The following is an 18,656-nucleotide window of genomic DNA, read 5'->3' as shown; positions in this document are numbered from 1 at the left end:
GTACACCTGTAAAAAGTTGAATTGGCAAAAACAATGACAAAAAAAGAAAGAGTAGCTGCTGAGGCTGGTTATGTTTCTTCGTTTGAAGGTTCAGGATCATGGTTTCACGGGATATCCCAGTTAATTGGCCTAATATGTTCAGTGCTTCTGTTCTACCTCTTAGCTCAACGCATAGTGCCTGGGGTCTTAAAAGCTTGCAAGCGGCCATCCAAGGCACAACAATTGGTCCCTACTGACGTGGAACAACAGAGGAAGAAGGAGAGTCAGCAATAGGAGGAGGATATGGAATATACGGCTAATTGCCTCCATGAACAACTGCCTCCTTTGCCATGAGACCAGAAGAACTGGATGGTGGCTGGCTACCAGTACTGAACATTTTAGTCAAAGATTCTATAGCAGAATCCTATTCAAAAGGGGGAAAATGCAGAACAGAATTTCACATTCTCATGGACTCCAGACTTCCTGGAGCCATGAAGGCTGGATGAATCCCTGAAACTATGGCCCTGAGATAATCTTTAAACCTTAAACCAAAAATATGCCCTGAAGTTTTCTTGAAACCAAACAACAGTTTAGCTTAACTAGTAAAAAAAGTCTGCCTTGAGCATTATGCTCTTTTAAGATCTAGCTACATGGGATCAAATTGGCAACAGCAACTCAAAAGATTAGATAGGAATCTTAGAGGACAGTGAGTTTATGTTAATGGGGGAAGAACAACCGAGAGAAGGAAGGTGAGAAGGGTTACACAACTCAAAGAACATAACCAGTGTCACTGAACTGTATATGTAGAAACTTGAATTGGTGTGTGTTTTGCTGTGTGTATTCTCAACAATAAAAACAAAATAAAAGAAAACCCCCATAGAGCACAGTTCCACTCTGACACACATGGGGTCATCAAAAAAAAAAAAAAAAAAAAAGTTCCTACGAATTAATAAGGAAAAGCCAATCATCTCAACTTAAAATAGGCAAATTATAAAAGAGTAATAAAACGACCTGCAAAGATGTCAAACAATAAGCTTATCAATAATTTTAAAAAATGCAAAGTGAAATGGGATTTCTTTCTGGTTTTTGTCTATCAATCAAATTATTAAGGAAAATATCAGAATCTTCATCACTGAAATAAGTATTTTTTACGCTGCTCACGGTGATAAAAAATTTATATGAGATGCTATGCTAAGCAACAAACTCCAAAGGAAGTATCGGATTTTATTTTTTAGCATAAACAATAGTTTGGCTTAACTAGTAAAAAATGTCTGCTTTCAGCATTACACTCTTTTAAAAACTATCTATATGGGATCAAATCGACAACAGCAACTCAAAAGATTAGATAAGAACCTTAGGGGACAAAGAGTTTATGTTAATGGTGGAGGAACAACTCAGAAAAGGAGGATGAGAATGGTTGCACAACTCGAAGAATGTAATCAGTGTTGTTGAATTATACACATAGAAACCATTGAATTGGTGTTTGTTTTGCTGTGTACGTTCTCAACAACAACTACAAAATAAATAAATTTTTTTTTTTTTTTTATAACACAAGTAGGTTTTATAAATCGATAGCCTTATTGATTACAGGTTATCTTCCATGTCAAACAAATGAAAGCACATACTTAGGGACATTTGGAAACAAAGAAAGGAAGTTCAATAGGTGATGTAAACTTTTAGATAGAGTGCTAGACCCTTAAACCAAGTATCTTGAGAGCCCTGGGTATAAATCAGAAGTACAAATTTATACTATGCTGTATTAATTAGTAAGATATCAAGAGGAATCATCAGGACATGTTGAATTTGAGTCATAACCACAGCCTTATGGCTGGATGTGGCCTTAGCTATCATTGGATATTAGTGATAGTACGGTGTAGGGATTAAGTACATGGACTCTCTGGGTTCAAATCTCATTCCTCTATGCTGTGTGATCTCAGGCAAGTCACTTAACCTCTCTTGTTTCTTCACCTGGAAAATGTGACTAAAAATAATCCCTACCTCCTAGGATCATTGTTAGGATTTATTAAGTTAATAAATGAAAAGTACTTAGTACAGTGCCTGGCACAAAGCAAGCACTCAAGTATTAGCTATCAACCATCATCATTATTATGTTATCCAGTTTAATTCCTTCCTTTTTAATTATTATATTTTCACATGAAGATACCAAAGCCATGGGTGGTTATATGACCTGCCCACGGTATACAAACTATTTGTGGCAACACTGGGACCAGAACCACTTTTCAGTTCCCACTTTAGGATCTTTCTATGGGACCAAATTGCCCTATGGCACATCAGCATAGGAAACAATTTAATTTAATAACTTGATAACTTCTAGAGTCTGACAGTCCCTTGAGATTATTGCTTCAAGTGGTGCCGTGGCTAACTCAAGTCTGTTAGGTCCCTAATCCTAGCAAGGGAGACTATCTGGGGCTCTAGAAAGTCCTAAGAATGTGCCACTTATTGCACTTGGAATCCAGTAAAGCGTGCAGATATGGGAAAGGTATTGAGATGCTGTGCATTTTTCTCTTTTAAATTCAACTAGCTAGTTCTTTAGAAAAGGTGAAGAGCCTTCTTGGTCATTTACATTCCATTTGACCCCTGCTGGTAGAAATCAAACACTGTCCTCCTGTTCTCCTTGGATTAAAACGAAATGAAACAATATAAAATGCCCATAACCTTAAAAAATAAATAAAATTAAAAATAATAATAATAATGATACAGCACATGAAACCAAATTTCAACAAGTCTTAATGGCATTAATGAAAAAAACGTTAAACACTATAACATAAAATGTCAGCAACAAACATCAACAAATACAACATAAAAATATTAACTCTCAAAACAAATTAAAAAATGAGTGAAGTACTGTGCTTTCTTTTAATAACAGAACCATGTGTTTGTCCCAACCTTCCTGAGAGGATGCTTTCTCAGCCTCTTTCAGTCTTCCGTTTTCTTTTTCCACTTTCTTAAGTTTTAATTGTAGTTCTTTCATTGCTTGTTTTATTACATTAAGTTCAAGGGTAAGGGTTTGATTTGTATTGTTTAGATGCAAATTTTCTTCTTTTAATTCCTCAAATTTTTCTTTGGTTATTTCTATACATCTTTGACGTGTTCTACCAGTTACATCTGGAAAACGTACAGGGAGAAAGTTTAGAAATATAAATTGGTTATTTAATAATAAAACTCTTCTTTCTCTTAAAAAAATATACAAATTGACATTTTACACTTTAACATCAAAATTGTATAAGACTTTATTTCAAGAAGGACTTCGTACTATGTTCTTTGGTCCCTAGAAAGAGAATGGCCTGTACAGGAAAGAGTGAGTGGTCTGGCCAGGCTACACGTGCTGAGAGAGTGGGAGACAGGAAGAGAAGTGACAGGGGACCCTCGCACATTACAATATAGAATTGAGGTCTGATACTGCAGGTGACCAGGAGCTAGAAAAGCTTTAGTGTAGAGGTGTGAAATTAAAAAGGCTCTCCTCTCTGTAAATCCCTTTGGCCAGCAGTGAACAAAAGTGAGGTGGAATGAGGATTAGCCCAGAGGCAGGGACACCAGTCAAAAAGCTCCTAAGGTAACTGTGGAGTGGGGGCAGAGAGGAAAGAACATATGAGAGGACTGATGGGCTAAAACCTCAGAGGGTTTGATGACTGACTGAGTGTGGGCATTGAGGGAAAGGGCAAACCAAGCATGAGTGCCACAATCTGTGGTTTGGGAGACAATCACCCAGACAAGGAAGACAAAGTGAAGAGATACGGGGACTAACAGAGGAGGGCCAGGGCAAGCCTTCAGATAGAGATGGAGGTGCAAGCAGAGCTTCTGTGGGCAGACAAGTGCTGGAGGGCTGAGGGCTCCAGACAGTGGACTCCGCCCATGTCATGGGATCAGGAGAGGGCTAGTGAGAGGATTGGTGGCTCCAGATGCCCTCCCCTGGCCCCTGACACTCACATAATCCAATCTCTAGAACATGCTCGGAAAGGCTAAGACATGAACAACTCCACAGCTGCACTGAAACCATGGGGGAACCATGAGGAATCCCAGGAAAAATAAAAACAGTTGAGATTAGATTGAAAATGGAAGCCACAGCCTAAAACATGCCAGTAGGGTACAGCTACAAAAGGTGGGAGTGGTTCAGGGATATGCCTTGCCCTGGTGAGTACTCGGGACAGGAAGTGGCCTTGGAGGAACTGAAGAAGTATCCAGTTAGAGCACCACAATGGGAGTAGCAAGGAGTCAACACTCCTAAGTCAGGCAGCCAACAGTAAGAATGTGTGCCCTTCACTAGGCAGTACATATAGGCCCTCAGGTCAGGGGCAGGGCAATCTCAGGGGGCTGGAGAAACACAGAAGAGGGACCCCATTCTGCTGCTGCCCTTACATCCTGACCATCCCATCAGCCACAGGAGATAGGTTGTACACCCAGCAGCTTGCTGGCTTACCCCTACAAGCAGCCTGCGATAAACTGATACAGCCTTGCAAGAGAGGCCAACAGGGACTCAAGGACAGAGTTGAGCACAACACCAAGAACCATCAAACATCTGACCTAAGAGAAACACCAAAGACAAATAACAGGGGAAAGTGTAGCTGTAGCACAAAGTACAAGACTTGGGAATGAGTATAGTTAAAATCCTCAGAGAGATGCTAGTCAATATTTCACAGAAATCATGGAAATTTAATATTTCAAGAATAAATAAAATTCAAAGGAGGGGCTGAACAGCAGAATACGCATAGTAAAGAATGAACATGTGAGCTAGAAGATAGAATCCCAGCAAACGCCCAGCACACAGCACCCAAAGACAATGAGAGAGGGGGTAAAAATAAGGTCAACCCAACATGGAAGACAGATTTACAAGTGTTGACATCCAAAAGGATTTTCATGCTAGTGATGTGAGACATAACAGCCTAAAATACAGAATCTACTTGGAGGCTACTGAGACTTCCCAAACAATACAGGGAAGCATACCACAGAAAGCATCTCTAGGACTCTCTCTACCTTCATCCTGAGAGCAAAGCCCTCATATGCAACTACCTACCTTCCAGGCCTGAACTTATCACCTACTCACCCATTCATGGTGTGAACACATTGCCCCCCCGCATCTGTCCACTCACCCATTCAGTGTTGGAGCACATCACACAGGGCCACCCGCCCACCCAGTATCACAGAGTATTCCATAGGTCCACCAACCCACAATCCCAGCATCTGAGATCTCACATGTCCTTGCATCCAGCCACCCAGCATGTGAGCACACCCCACAGGACCACCCACCCAGTGTCTGAGCACATCCCACAGGACCACCCACCATCTACCCAATCTGAGCATATTCCACAGTTCCAACCACCCACCCAGAGTCTGAACACATCCCACAGGTTCACCCACCCAGTGTCTAAGCACATCCCATAGGTCCACCCACCCAGTGCCTGAGCACGACCCACAGGTCCACCCACCACCCACCCAGCTTCTAAGCATATCAACATGTTCTTTCACCCACCTACCCAGTATCTAACAGCCAGTGTTTGGACCCTGTATTGACAGGCAGAGACAGACATAACTTCAAGAACTGCTACCTCTTCCCAATTCCTGTAACAGGGGACAGAGGCAACAGCTTTTCCAGGGGGAAAAGAAAAAAAAAGGACCTCTATTTTCAGATGAGATTATTCAGGGTGTTCTCTGAAACAATCAATCCTAACGAAATTCAAAAGACAATTACCCGGGGATGGTGGAGGCTTTCCACATAATGGTGATTTTTCATCCTAGGGAAGAAAAGAACATGAGAGTAATAAGCTAAAGAGTCTCAGCATCTTCTAAAAGCAGGCTGGTGCAGCAGCTAGCTCATTACATGTCAAGTATTTCAGCACAAAGCCTTTTTTCTTCATTTTGGCTCTTGTAGTTCTTAGTTTGCTCTGTGTTTCTTACAAAGGCATCTTAAACCTTAAGGGTCTTCCTTCCCTGGTGGGTTGGCTGAGGCAGTGAGGGAATTCCTGCATAGCTGTCTTCCTGCCTCTTGTCTGTGAGCTCCCACAAGTGACAGGCCACTGGATCACATCCTAAAGCATGTGAATGGCTGCAAGGGCCAGACAGGGATGCACAAAGCCAAGGCTAACCGGGCCGCTTCCGTTCGGATGTGCAAAAAGATCCCGTAAACTATAGTGAAACGTGTTTTTCAAAACGCTGAGAAAAACATCTGAGATCTCGTTTCTTAATCCAAAACTTGGTGGGAAGGAAAGGGTTTGAACTTTCATTAACTTTCCCTTTACGCAGTGGTGTGATATTAAATTCCTAATTTCTGCTGAAAAAGTAGATACGGTTATAAATTAACGCTGAAGAGTGTTTAATTTTTAAGCTCCTATGACATGGCACGATTACAAACTTAAGTTAGAACTATTCCTTATTGGCAAATGAGTTATTAAAATTGTCTATCCATTGTACAAACTATGTGAGTGATTTCTAACTCCCCAATTTAAAACACACATTCAATAATACTTTTCCCACAAATCATAAACAGTGTTTTAAAATTATGGTGGAAATTTTACTTAGTGAGAAAATTGTTCTTTAAAAAAATCATCTTACCTTTAAATTCAGAACAGGATGTTTGACATCTGATTAAAAAGAGAGAGAGAGAGCTTTTTAAAGCAAATACAGAAATTTGACATCTCAGAAGAGGGTAATCATAGGAACCTGCCTTCTATAGGTGAGAAAAATAGGGCCCGGGCAGGGAGAGACTGTGCAAGGTCACACGGCAAATCGGTCCCAGAGTGAGGCAGGGAGCCGGACACTGAACTGCTCAGCTCTTCCTGTAATGCTCATTCCTGACCCGGCAGCACCTATGGTGACTCTCACAATTACAGAACCAGGGCCACCTCCTCAGCCCCCACCCAGTGCGCTCTCTCCACGTTCTGCCATTCCCCAGTGGGTCAGGGCTTGACTCCTCTCTGCTTAGAAGTAGCACTCAGATTGGTCAGAGAAATTGTTGTTTCTTGAAATAAACGGCCTCAGCAGTACAGATAAAAATAATCCCGCCCAGTTACTAATTTTCCACATATTTGTAATTCAGGGACCACATGAAGAGGCTGATCGTACAGTTGCCTATACCACCTGCTGTAGTGGAAAGCTCAACATCTGTGCTGCTTTTAACTTTCTACTATTAATTTGGAGAGCAGAAATAACTGGGTGAAAGTGAACTGGAAACAAATGTGAAAAAAATAGAAAAAAAAAAAACTTACGGAATTCAGAAAAACACATAGAAGTGCCTAAAGATGCATAAAAGATTGTAAATTTACTCCCTGGTGCATTAAAATTACCAATACTTGAACAACTCATCATTGAAGATCTTATTTTTCACCAAAAAGTCATCTTAACCAACTGTTTTTAACCAAACTACTTTTGGTCAAATGCCCTGGGGTGAAATCCTGCCCTGTCCTTCAGAGTCCAGACTAATGAAACTTCCTTCTCTAACCACAGATGAGGCTAACTGCTCCCCAGTCTCTGTGCCCGCCTCTATAACCTGGCTGGGGAGCAGTTAGCACACCGACAGTCACAGAAGCTGGCTGATGAGCACATGGGTTCGTTTTACTATTCTCTCTACTCTTGTACATGTTTGAAAATGATCATAGTAAAAAGTCTTTAAAAGGGCTATTCACCCATTTTTCTCCCAAAGAAAACAAAATAATGGTCTCTAATTTATGCTGGGGCCCTCGTGGCACAGTAGTTAAACGTTTGTCTGCTAACCAAAAGGTCGGCAGTTCGAATCCACCAGCCACTCCTTGGAAACCTTATGGGGTAGTTCTACTCTGTCCTGTAGGGTCGCTATGAGCTGGAATCAACTCGACGGCAGTCGCTTTGGTTTCTGTTTTTTTTTTTAAGTTTATGTTAGATGTTAAATGGTGGGGAGGAGGAACAGCACGTGCAAAGGCCCAGTGGCAGGAAGAAATAACATGCACTTGAGGAAATAAAAGAATACCTGAGTGGCTGGAGAATGGTCAGCAGGGGCCAGACCTGGCAAGCCTGGTAGGCCGTGGGAAATCACAGAAGAGAGCTAAGTAAAAGGGGGGTGGAGCTGCATAGGGGTGTACACGAGCGGCCATTACCAAATCTGTGTTTTGGAAAGATTGCTCTGGCTGCTACCACAGTGTCAAATACACAGTGGGCCCTCGGCATGTCTACATATATCTGCTGGCTGAATGACTGAATGAACGAAATCACGTGGTAGCTAGTTGCTGGTATGGGATCATGAGCTCAGAGAAGAAACTTGAGCATAGCACACAATAACTGGTATTTGAAGCAGTGGGGTGGAGTGTGACCCCTTGGAAAACCATTCTGAGGAAAGGGTCTGGGCAGAGCCTTGAAGAACCCCAACGGTGAATGGACAGGTGGAGAAAGGCGATGAAGAAGCAGCACCCAGAGAGTCAGGAGGAAAAGGAGAGTGAGATGTCCTGGAAGCCAAGGGAAGGGATGTGTTTTGAGACAGCAGGAGCAGTCACTGTGGGGGCTGCTCCTGAGAGGTCTGACCAGACGAAGACGGAAAACCACCCCCTGTATTTAACAACTTAAAGGTCACTAGTCTGGTGGAGAAATGGCGGCAGAAGCCAAACGGCAGTGGGTTGAAGAGAGGCTGTCAGATGAGGAAAGGCATGGACAGATGAATCTTTCGACAAATTTGACTGTTAAACAGAAGAGAGAGTACAAGCCTAAGGGGAGCCCTGGTGGCGCAGTGGTTAGGAGCTCAGCTGCTAACCAAAAGGTCAGCAGTTGGGATCTACCGGCCGCTCCTTGGAAACCCTATGGGGCAGTTCTACTCTGTCCTATACGGTTGCTGTGAGTCAGATTTTTTTGTTTGTTTAAGGGGACTATCAGACCAAAGGAGAGAGGTGGTTTGTAATGAATATAGGGAATGGGAATGATGTCCCATGAGTAAGAACTTGGCATTTCTGACCAAGGGAACCGGTATTTTGAATAAAGGACTTAAGAATCTGGACTTCTTGACACGGTTATTGCTAGAGTGCAGAGTGGAGCATCAGGCCTTAGAGCTTTAGGCTTCAGATAATAATTATCAGCTAGCATTTATGGAAGGGAACCCTGGTGGTGCAACAGTGAAGCGCTCAGCTGCTGACAAAAAGCTTGGCAGTTCAAACCCACCTAGCAGTTCCACAGGAGAAAGAGCTGGTGATCTGCTCCGGTAAAGATTACAGGCAAGGTAACCCTATGGGGCAGTTCTGCTCTGTAACACGGGGTTACTATGAGCCAAGAATCAAGTCAACGGCACCTAACAACAAGAGCGTTTACGGAAGGCTCCGTGCTCTACAGGTGTGATTCCAATGACCTGATGAGAGAGGCAGTAAGGAAGGTTAAGTAACTCAGTCAAGCCTCTCACCTGGGAACAGCAGAGTCGAGAACAAACCACTAAAAGCCAGCGTTTCTGATATGTTGACCAAGGATCACCCACATCAGAATCCCCTCTCTGGGCCCTGCCCCAGAACTACTGAATTAGAATTTGGGGTGTGAGGCCTTTTTCCACAAGTATCCAGGCTTTTTAATGCCACCACAAACTAAGAACCACTGAAGGAGCCACACTGCCTCCCAGCCACCACCTGTGCTCTAAGGGCATGCTTACCACGTGTGCTGGTTATCACTTTATTGCCTCTAAGCTCCAAATCCACACTTCATTGCTTGCGATATTGCAACATTTCTACCGAGCCGAGAGGCACGATGTAAAGCTCCATCAGGAGAAGGCGCTGGAGGAACACTGGAGGAGGAAGGGGCTCTGCTTTCTGATTCCAGGGTTCAAGCTATCTATCGCTTGCGCGCGCGCACACACACGCTCACACGCGCTATTTTTTCAGGTAGTCAGCGGCAGCATCCGGCACTTCCCCGAGGATAGCATCTCCTGGAACCCTTTTCCATGAGGCAGCTTCCCAGGGTGTTCTGCTAGCGAGACACCTCGGCGAAATTTCTCCACCAGCCAGGGGACACAGCTGCCCCCTTTCCAATGTCTGGATCTCAGGCCTGGGTGAGGCTCTTCCAAATCTGCTTCTTCCCTGGCTGCTCTGCATCAGCCCTAGAGGTGGTGGCTGATCTCTCGCTCTGCTATTCTTATATTCTTATGAGTTTTCTTTACCCCTTAGTAGGTAATCCTGTTATCCTTAATAATTCTTAAATTAAACTCTCCCTATTCAAATCACTGGGTGGCTTCCGTCTCCTGATTGGATTCTGACTGGCCACAGGCAACACAAACATTAGAAAAGGAAAGCGAGATCCTTATGGATCGACACAGGAAGAAATTCAGGATATGCTGAGATGAAAAGAGGCAGGTAACAAAATAGCACGTACTGCATATATAAACAAAACACCAAACCCACTGCCAGGGAGTCCACTCCAACTCATAGCGAACCTACCGGCCACAGTAGAACGGCCCCATAGGGTTTCCAAGGAGCGGCTGGTAGATTCCAACCGCCGACCTTTTTAACCAAAAGCAGCCAAGCTCTTAACCACTGTGCTACCAGAGCTCCATACGTACACACACACACAGACACAGTCACACACAGACAGACACACACACACACACTTTAAAAAACAAACAGTTGCCACTGAGTCGATTCCAACTCGCGGAGACCCTAAGTGCTTCAGAGTAAAACTGTGCTCCACAGCGTTTTCACAGCCGTGACCTTTCGGAAGCAGATTGCCAGGCCTTTCTTCTGAGGCGCCTGAGGGTGGATCCAAACCACCAACCTTTCAGTTAGTGCTTAACCTTTTGCGCCACCCAGGGACTCTGTTTTATATATACACGCACTCTAAACTGTTCAAAGTAATTACCTGTGGGAGTACAGTCATGTGTGTTTAACTTTCTACTAATCTCTATTTGATTTTCTTTTTTTACATCAATTATCGTTTCTTTAATTAAAAACAAAGATATATTAACTTTTTACATGAATTTAATATACATATAGATTTTCCTACATTAATAAAATATGCCAAAAACCAACAGGTGTTTCTTGCCCAGGTATCATGAAGCTGGCATCCTGTTTTATCCATCAGACACCTTGTGGACTGATTTACATAAGAGTCTTCCTGAGCCCAAGTGTCCTTATAGGGCAATTCTTGGTATCCACTACCTCTCAGGAAAATGAAAACTGTTTCCTACGTTTGCCACGGAGTCCCGGGGTGGCGCAAACGCTTGACTACTAGCCAAAAGGTTGGCAGTGCAAATCCACCCAGAGGTGCTTCAGAAGAAAGGCCTGGTGATGTCTCCAAAAGGTCACAGCCTTGAAAACCCTATAGAGCAGTTCTACTCTGCACATCTGGGGTCTCCACGAGTTGGAATCAACTTGACTGCAACCAACAACGGCCACCTTTGCTATAATGCACTGGATTCTCTCCGTGCCAAAGAAAATATATAAAGACAGCTGGTGACGCAGTTACAGAATTGTATTGTAAATATGTCCACGCACTCATGCGTTCAACAAACCTTTACTGAAGGCCCACTGCGGGCCAGGCCCTGCTCTAGGCCCTGGGGGTGGCGTGGTGAACATGGCAGATAACCTCACTCATTCATTCTCAACATTTCAACGGAGCAACACTGTGTGCTGCCCCAGGTAACACCAGGCACCGGGGAGCAGAGGGAAGTGAGCGTGGAAAGCTTCACAGACTCTGAGCCATACACCCTCCTCCCTGTGTATCCTCTCACGGCTGACGTAACAGACAAAACAGCTTGTGCTTTAAACACAACCTAACACGCGGGCAATCCACTGTGAGTAATTCATTTGGGGGAAATAAACTTCAGGTGGACTCCTGGTCATAATCAAGGAACCACAGAAGGAGGTGCACGGGCTATATTCTTCCAGAAATTAAACAATATTTATTACCATGAGACGCTTTTATATTTCTAGTTTACCTTTCTCATGTGTACACTGCAGTGTAAGAGGTGAGTCTGGAAACCCATCTTGCTCAGAAATATTTTCATCTTCTTCACTGTCCACCCCATGTGACAATGGAACCTTTTTTGTTCATTAAAAGAAGAAAAGACAGAAGAGCAAATATGTGATAAAAGCTATCTATATAAAATTTCCTCTTAACAAACTCATATGTCTTACTTCATACCTTCCCCCTGCTACCTCTCTCCTCGAGCAGCTGACATCACTTTCCTCAGTGAGACACAAAAGTCCAGAAACTGGAGGGATGGATGGGGCCCTGGTCCCCTAGGGAAAAGCCTGGGTGGCTAAGGCAATGCCACCCAAATTATGCTTAGGCAATGAAGAGCAGTACGTCTCACCCCGACACCCTGACAGCTTCCCTTCCTCACCCCTGCTGGCACCCCCCCAGGAAAAGGGGCTGCACATACCACCCGACCAGGGTACTGACTCTGCATCACTTGCCTCTGAGAGGGACAAGAACTGCTGACCAGCACTTGGAAACCTGCATCCAGACAACTGTTTGGGATGGAGGCATACTGAGTTCACTGACTATGTGTGTCATTTCCTGGTGGCATGGAACCCTCCCCTCTACTGTCTGGGAGCATCTCCTACACAGACATCAGGGAATGGTGGCAGGCCTCAGCTCTGTCCCTTAGAGACAGTGGGCCAGGAAGGAGACTTCTCCTGAACAGGAGGAAATGTTCCCACAAGCAGGGCCGTGGGAGGCAGGGACCCAGCTCCCACCAGGAAGGGCAGTGAATGAGCAGTGACCTGCCTTGTAAATGTGAAAAGTAGAAAACAATATAACACATTAGGGGCAGCAAAAAAGAGGAAGACCCTCAACGAGATGGACTGACACGGTGGCTGCAACACGGGGCTCAAGCACAGCAACGACTGTGAGGATGGTGCAGGACCGGGCAGCGTGTCCTTCTGTTGCACGTCGGGTCACGATGAGTCGGAACCGACTCAACGGCACCCAACAACAACAACAACTGTGAAGTTTTCTTTCTTTCATTGAAAAAAAAAATTCTGAGGAAAAAAAGATAAAACGTCAGTATTTACTCATTTGTGTCATTTATTCTGTAGACTGGAAACACTAATGTGTTATATTATTTTCTACTTTTCAAATTTTAAAATAAAAAACTTTTCTCTGCTGCACGTGGGTCCTAGACGTGTCTAAAAATTTAAATGTTTGTCTTCTAAATGCAAAGGAGGCAAACCACCCCCCCCCAAAAAAAAACCAAACCCGTTGCCATCAAGTTGATTCTGACCCATAGCGACCCTACAGCACAGAATAGAACTGCCCTCATAGGGTTTCCAAGGAGCAGCTGGTGGATTTGAACTGCTGACCTTTTGGTTAGCAGCCAAGCTCTTAACCACCAGGGCCCCAGGGAGGCAGTATAGAGCCCTAAATCCTTTTTTTTCTAAGGGAAACATCACAGCAAGCTTAACTCCCAAAACAGCTGTGTGATACAATTCTATGTGCAACATCAGTCCAAAATACCGAGGCTGAAAGCGTGTGGCCTAGAAGGGGGACTTCGTTTAGGCCTTTTAGAGCCCTGCCAGCAGCAACGCCTCCTTTGGGCTCTGGTCAGCTGTCTGCTTCTTCCAGCACTTCGCTGTCGAGAAACCTAGTTTTGCACGCTGAAGTCTGTTTATGTTTGAAAGTGATGATTCATTCGTGAAACAGTCATGTAAGGATACCTCAAAATAAGCTCCCTAAGTCCATTTAAAATATGGTTCAATATAGTAAAGTGGATGATCGATATAAATGTAGTTTGATGCTGTGAGTCTGTGTATCACAGTCACCACAAATAACAAATGTTATGGGGATGGTGACAAAAAAGAGAAAAGAAAAAGAAATTACGGTGCTGTCTTCTGCCATTACAGAAGTGGCCCAGTCTGTTTCCAAAGCCCAGGGAGCACCAAGTTCAAAACCAGGATTAGCGGAGCAGGTGGCAGGGGTGGAGAAGCAGGGCCCCTTCACCCTTTCTACCTTGGTTCCCCCATGTGCGATAGGGTGATGAACAGAACCTACCTCGCTGAATTGTTGGGAGGCAGAGAAGAGAAATGCACATACGAGCTTGAAAGCGAGCCTGACACATGGGGAGCAGTTGACAAACGTTAGCTGCTATTAAGAGAAAAATGACGACATCCCTCTTAGGAGGCTCAGCTCTGAAGAAAGGTTGCAACCGATAGACCGATACTGGGAAAGGGACAGGAAAATTAGGTTGTGGGCTCAAAGAAAACAGCAGGATTCCTAACATTGGAAGAAACCTGCAATAAGAACATGAAGGTGTCTATCGTTTTGTCTTTGAAAGATAAAGGACAGACATTTAAATTTTAGCTAACCAGAGGAAAAAAATGAGTCTGAACTCATTAAAAAAATAGGTCTCAACTGGATGAATGGAACCAGGGAGCCCAGGTTGGAAAGGGAAAGGGAGAGAATGCTGACACATTGTAGGGACTGCAACCAGTGTCACGGAATAATCTGTGTATACATTTTTGAATGAGAAACTAATTTGCTCTGCAAACTTTCACCCAAAGCACAATAAAAAAAAAAAAAAAAAAAAAATCCTTCGGTCACCAGAAAGCTGATGCCAAAATTTAAAAAAACAGAGCCCATCAAAGGTAGAATGGAGAGAAGACCATCCCGACTGGCGCACTCTCCGCAGCTCACAGTAGGTTAACATGACGGCACGGGAGAGACCCAGGAGTGTGAAAAGCACCTGATCTCTGTGTGGCACAGCGTACACAGCATCACTGCGCCCTCCCGCGTCATTCCGAGCACTGACGTCCTGTGACTCCTTGTCGCTGGATGACAGGTGCGTGTCGGTGCCCTCTTCCTCCCTGCAGTCCAACGTTTCAAAGGATGGGAAAGAAGTTCCTCTTCCCATCTCACTCTGCCAAGTTGGTCTATATTAGAATATCAAAGAGCAAAAAACAAACCACTTAACATTTCACGTTGGTACATACGCATACATTTAAATGCATTTTCCCCCATCCCCACCATAAAGGTATTATAACTACATTACAAAAAAATAGAAGTTAAGAGATTGATCACCCACTATCTGATCTCTTTGCAAACCCTAGGCATTTACTTTCTACTTTTCCTCTATGTTTTTATAGTCGTTATCACTGCATAATGTATAATTTACCTTGTTATTTCCAAGTTTTTATAGTCAACGTTTTTAAAGGTAGGAATCAAGTGGATACACTAGTTTTGTCAGCTGTTTCCTTTACTTAGGTTTGTTCAAATTGTCGTTGTTATAAATAACCTTGTAATGAACATCTACGTACAGATAACCTCTTCTGTATTTAGGATTAATCCTACAAAACAAACGACCACATGGTAAACCACTGAGTCAAATGGCATCAACGTTTTGTGTGCCTATGTGCCTCCTACACAAGATCACTGCATAAATCATTTCCCCAGCTTATGACTACGCTGGCAATAATTTTCTAAAATTTGCCAAAAGAATTTACATCTCATGGTCTGAATTTGCATTTCTTACTGAGACTGATTATTTTCCCATATATTTGGGTAAGAGTCATAATTCCTCTGCTGTGAACTATCTGTTCATGTCCTTTGTCACTTACCTACTTTGACTCTAGCATACTCACTCCAATTTGAAATTTATTTTTATCTACTAAAATTAAAACTCTATCTTTGTGTTTACTACACATACTTCTCCTATCCTAGTTTGTTTTGCTTATGTAAATTTTTTTAATGAGTTGGAATTGATGCAACGGCAATGGGGTTTAATGGAATTTTTAATATGCAAATGACTTTAAAAATGTCTTTTTTTTAACTTCTAAATTCTTAGTAATCGGCAGACATCTCCACCTGAGAGGTCTAATAAAGATTAGATATTGATGTTCACGGTCTTATTTGTGTGTGTATACAGATTAATCTTTTCACTCAATAGAGATTTATTTTGGTGTATGATACTGGGCAAGGCTCCAAGCTGATTTTTTCCCTAATACTGCAATCTTCCCCTCCTCTGTGACCTGTGAGGCTGTCTTTATTAAAGACTCAATATACTGTACCCACTAGGCACACCTCAGGGTGCTCATGTGCTCCAGCGACTCAACTGCCCATCACTGAACCAGTCCCATACTGTTTTAACAGCTTTAACTATACGTTTCAAAATAAGATGGGGCTGATCCAACCCTCCCCCAGGCCACTATTCTTCCTTTCCAGAGAGCCTTTGATAGCTATTTCTTTCCAGGAAATTTTAGAATCATTTCCTCATCTTTAGTTCTTACTCAGCTGAAGTATAAACTCTTAGGGGGAGAAAACAGTCTATATTCAAACACCTCAAAATGGATTCAACATTTAAGTGTAAAAACCAAAAATAAAAACATATCCTAGAAGGAAATAAGTGAGTATTTATATAATGCTGCAGTAGGGAAGTTCTAAATTTGACAATAAAGATGTAAACTACAAAGGATACAGTTGATAGATTTTACTACATTAAAAATACAGAATATTTGGTATGTAAAAAAAAATACAAAAACAGAATTGAATATACATAATAGTCAGTAAGGCGAATGTGGTCATGTATCCCTCACCCCCACCCCCAGCCCACGAGCCCTTAAAGTCCTCCAGTGCTTTCCCACTACTCCTAGGGGAGATAACGAACCCCTGAACAGGACCCCAAAGTCTCCCAGGATGGCCCCGGCCCACCCCTCCGGCCTCACCGTGAATCACTCCACGCCTCACTCAAGTCTTCCCAACTACAAACATCTTTCTTCAGTTGCTCACATGTGTCATGTTCTCTTTCTCTGGAAAGCCCCTGCCAGCCCCACACTGACCATCTCCCCCAACCTTGATCTCTTCCTAGTTGGTTCCTGTACATTACTAAGCTCTCCCCTAAACCCTCCTCCCTCAGGAGGAGACCTCCCTGATCTGCCAGGCCAAACTCAGCTCAAATCCAGCTCAAGCAAGAAAGGTAAAGATACAAAAGAAGAAAAAGGTTATAGTATAGACACCAAAGAAGTAAGGTCAGTGTGAATGTTCAGAGGAGAAACACATGAGGAATGATAAGCTGCAACTCTCACTGTCTACTTTATGGCATAGAGAACTTACTAAGGCCTAAAAGCAACACTGAATTAATTGGTTCTGCTACCATGAATACGATCAATGCTTTTATAGGTCATTATTTAACCAGATCCACTCAGGAGAAAATTCTGATACAATCTAAGAGCAATTAATGTCCCAGGACAGTGTCCCTTTGACAATGCTGATGAAAACCCAAGGACTAAGTCTAATCATAAGCACAAGTATGTATACCAGTGCGCATGCACGTACACACACATGCGTGCACACACACACACACCATGCTGGGCTGCCCCTCCTCTTCCCTGAGAGGAATCAAAGCCAGTGACGTGGTCCCTACCGAAGCCTCAGCTCTGAGGTGGTGGCATAGGGCTCGATGGAGCTGTCCTTTCCAATGCATGTTGTATCACTCTCAGATCGGGATCTCTGGCGAGGCTGAGGAATGGCAACGGTCCGCCCCGTCAATGTTGTTGCCAGGATAGCTGCAGCCAGAGCAGATCTGCAGACAAAAACATCCCAGTGAGACCGCGAGACATAAACATTCAAGCTGAATGCTGAACCACAAGGTATAAGAATGAACCAAGGGGAAAAAAAAGAACGAACAAGGTTTACCTTCTATTCTACTGCTGGCTACTGAATATCTACTCACTATGTGCCAACAGTCTGCTGTGTGCCGTCATAGACAATTCCATTTGATTCTCACATCAACTGTATGACTAGAATTATTGCTGTCCCCGTTTCTCATAGATAGATATTCAATGACTTGCCCAACATTTCCTAGCTAGTAGGTGGAACCAGAGCCCTGGTGGCGCAGTGGCTAAGAGATTGGCTGCTAACCAAAAGGTCGGCAGTTCGAATCTACCAACTGCTCCTTGGAAACCCTACAGGGCAGTTCTACTCTGTCCTAAAGGGTCACTATGAGTCGGAATCAACTCAATGGCAACAGATTTGGTTTTAGTTTTACAAGGTGGAACCAGGTCCAGGTAGGTGGGTCCCAAAGCCCATATTCAAGTACTTTCCTTATTAAAATGAAAGATCAGAATTCTTTTTTAAAAAGGGAGATATAAAAGACATGCCATTTTAAAATGCTTGTAAATTCTTCAAAGATATGGTGTAGACAAGATGGGGTAGCAGATTTACAAAAAAAAAAAAAAAAAACCCAGACAAAAATACATGAAACAATAGGTTTCAAGGCATTGGATATCAGGCAGTGAAGGACAGTGATCCCTGAAAGACACAAAACACCTACAATTGTCCCAGCTAACTGCTTGAGCGCATTTCCAGGTCACAGGGCAGGGAGGAGGAACCGAAGTGGAGCCAGGTAGACTGCCTGAGTTGTGGAAACTGAGCTGAGAGTCCAAGGAGACCAAGGTGGCTAGTGTTTGCAGAACAGAGTACCAAGAGGAGAGAGCAACAGAGAGAACCCTGGGGAGCTGCAGAAGTTCCTCCTTGAGTGTTCACCAAAGTACTCCTCAGCGCATGAGCGTAAGGAAACTACCTAAGGCTGAGGAAAGAAGCATCCAAAGGGATTAGAGAGAACAGTGCCAGGCACTCACACACAGCCGGGGAGAGGGCCTGGGTCTACCAGTCAGACTGGAAAAACTCAAATTCATTGGACATTGAGTAGAGTGCTCGGAAAGGTCTTGTCTCAATGAGCACTGCTGTAGGACACACCTAGAATCAAACTGTTTCTAAGTAACTTAATTGCATCT

At 43.5% G+C, this 18,656-nt stretch overlaps 1 protein-coding gene across 1 annotated transcript in view; it reads right to left on the bottom strand.

The window, feature by feature from the left end:
* CEP89 (centrosomal protein 89) overlaps window positions 1-18,656 on the bottom strand; it is a 78,009-nt gene that overhangs the window by 47,153 nt on the left and 12,200 nt on the right. Inside the window, exons 3-9 of the mRNA XM_012554169.1 lie at window positions 17,285-17,443; window positions 14,612-14,798; window positions 11,864-11,966; window positions 7,072-7,074; window positions 6,547-6,575; window positions 5,687-5,729; window positions 2,887-3,105 (exon numbers count right to left, since the gene is read on the bottom strand). Of these exons, the coding sequence (XP_012409623.1) occupies window positions 2,887-3,105; window positions 5,687-5,729; window positions 6,547-6,575; window positions 7,072-7,074; window positions 11,864-11,966; window positions 14,612-14,798; window positions 17,285-17,443 (743 nt within the window). The remainder of the gene's footprint in view (window positions 1-2,886; window positions 3,106-5,686; window positions 5,730-6,546; window positions 6,576-7,071; window positions 7,075-11,863; window positions 11,967-14,611; window positions 14,799-17,284; window positions 17,444-18,656) is intronic.

Source organism: Trichechus manatus, unplaced genomic scaffold (genome assembly GCF_000243295.1).
Source record: "Trichechus manatus latirostris isolate Lorelei unplaced genomic scaffold, TriManLat1.0 scaffold00014, whole genome shotgun sequence".
Taxonomy (NCBI): domain Eukaryota; kingdom Metazoa; phylum Chordata; class Mammalia; order Sirenia; family Trichechidae; genus Trichechus; species Trichechus manatus.
The sequence above is the reverse complement of the archived record's forward strand: the minus strand, read 5'-3'. Positions and strand labels throughout refer to the sequence as shown.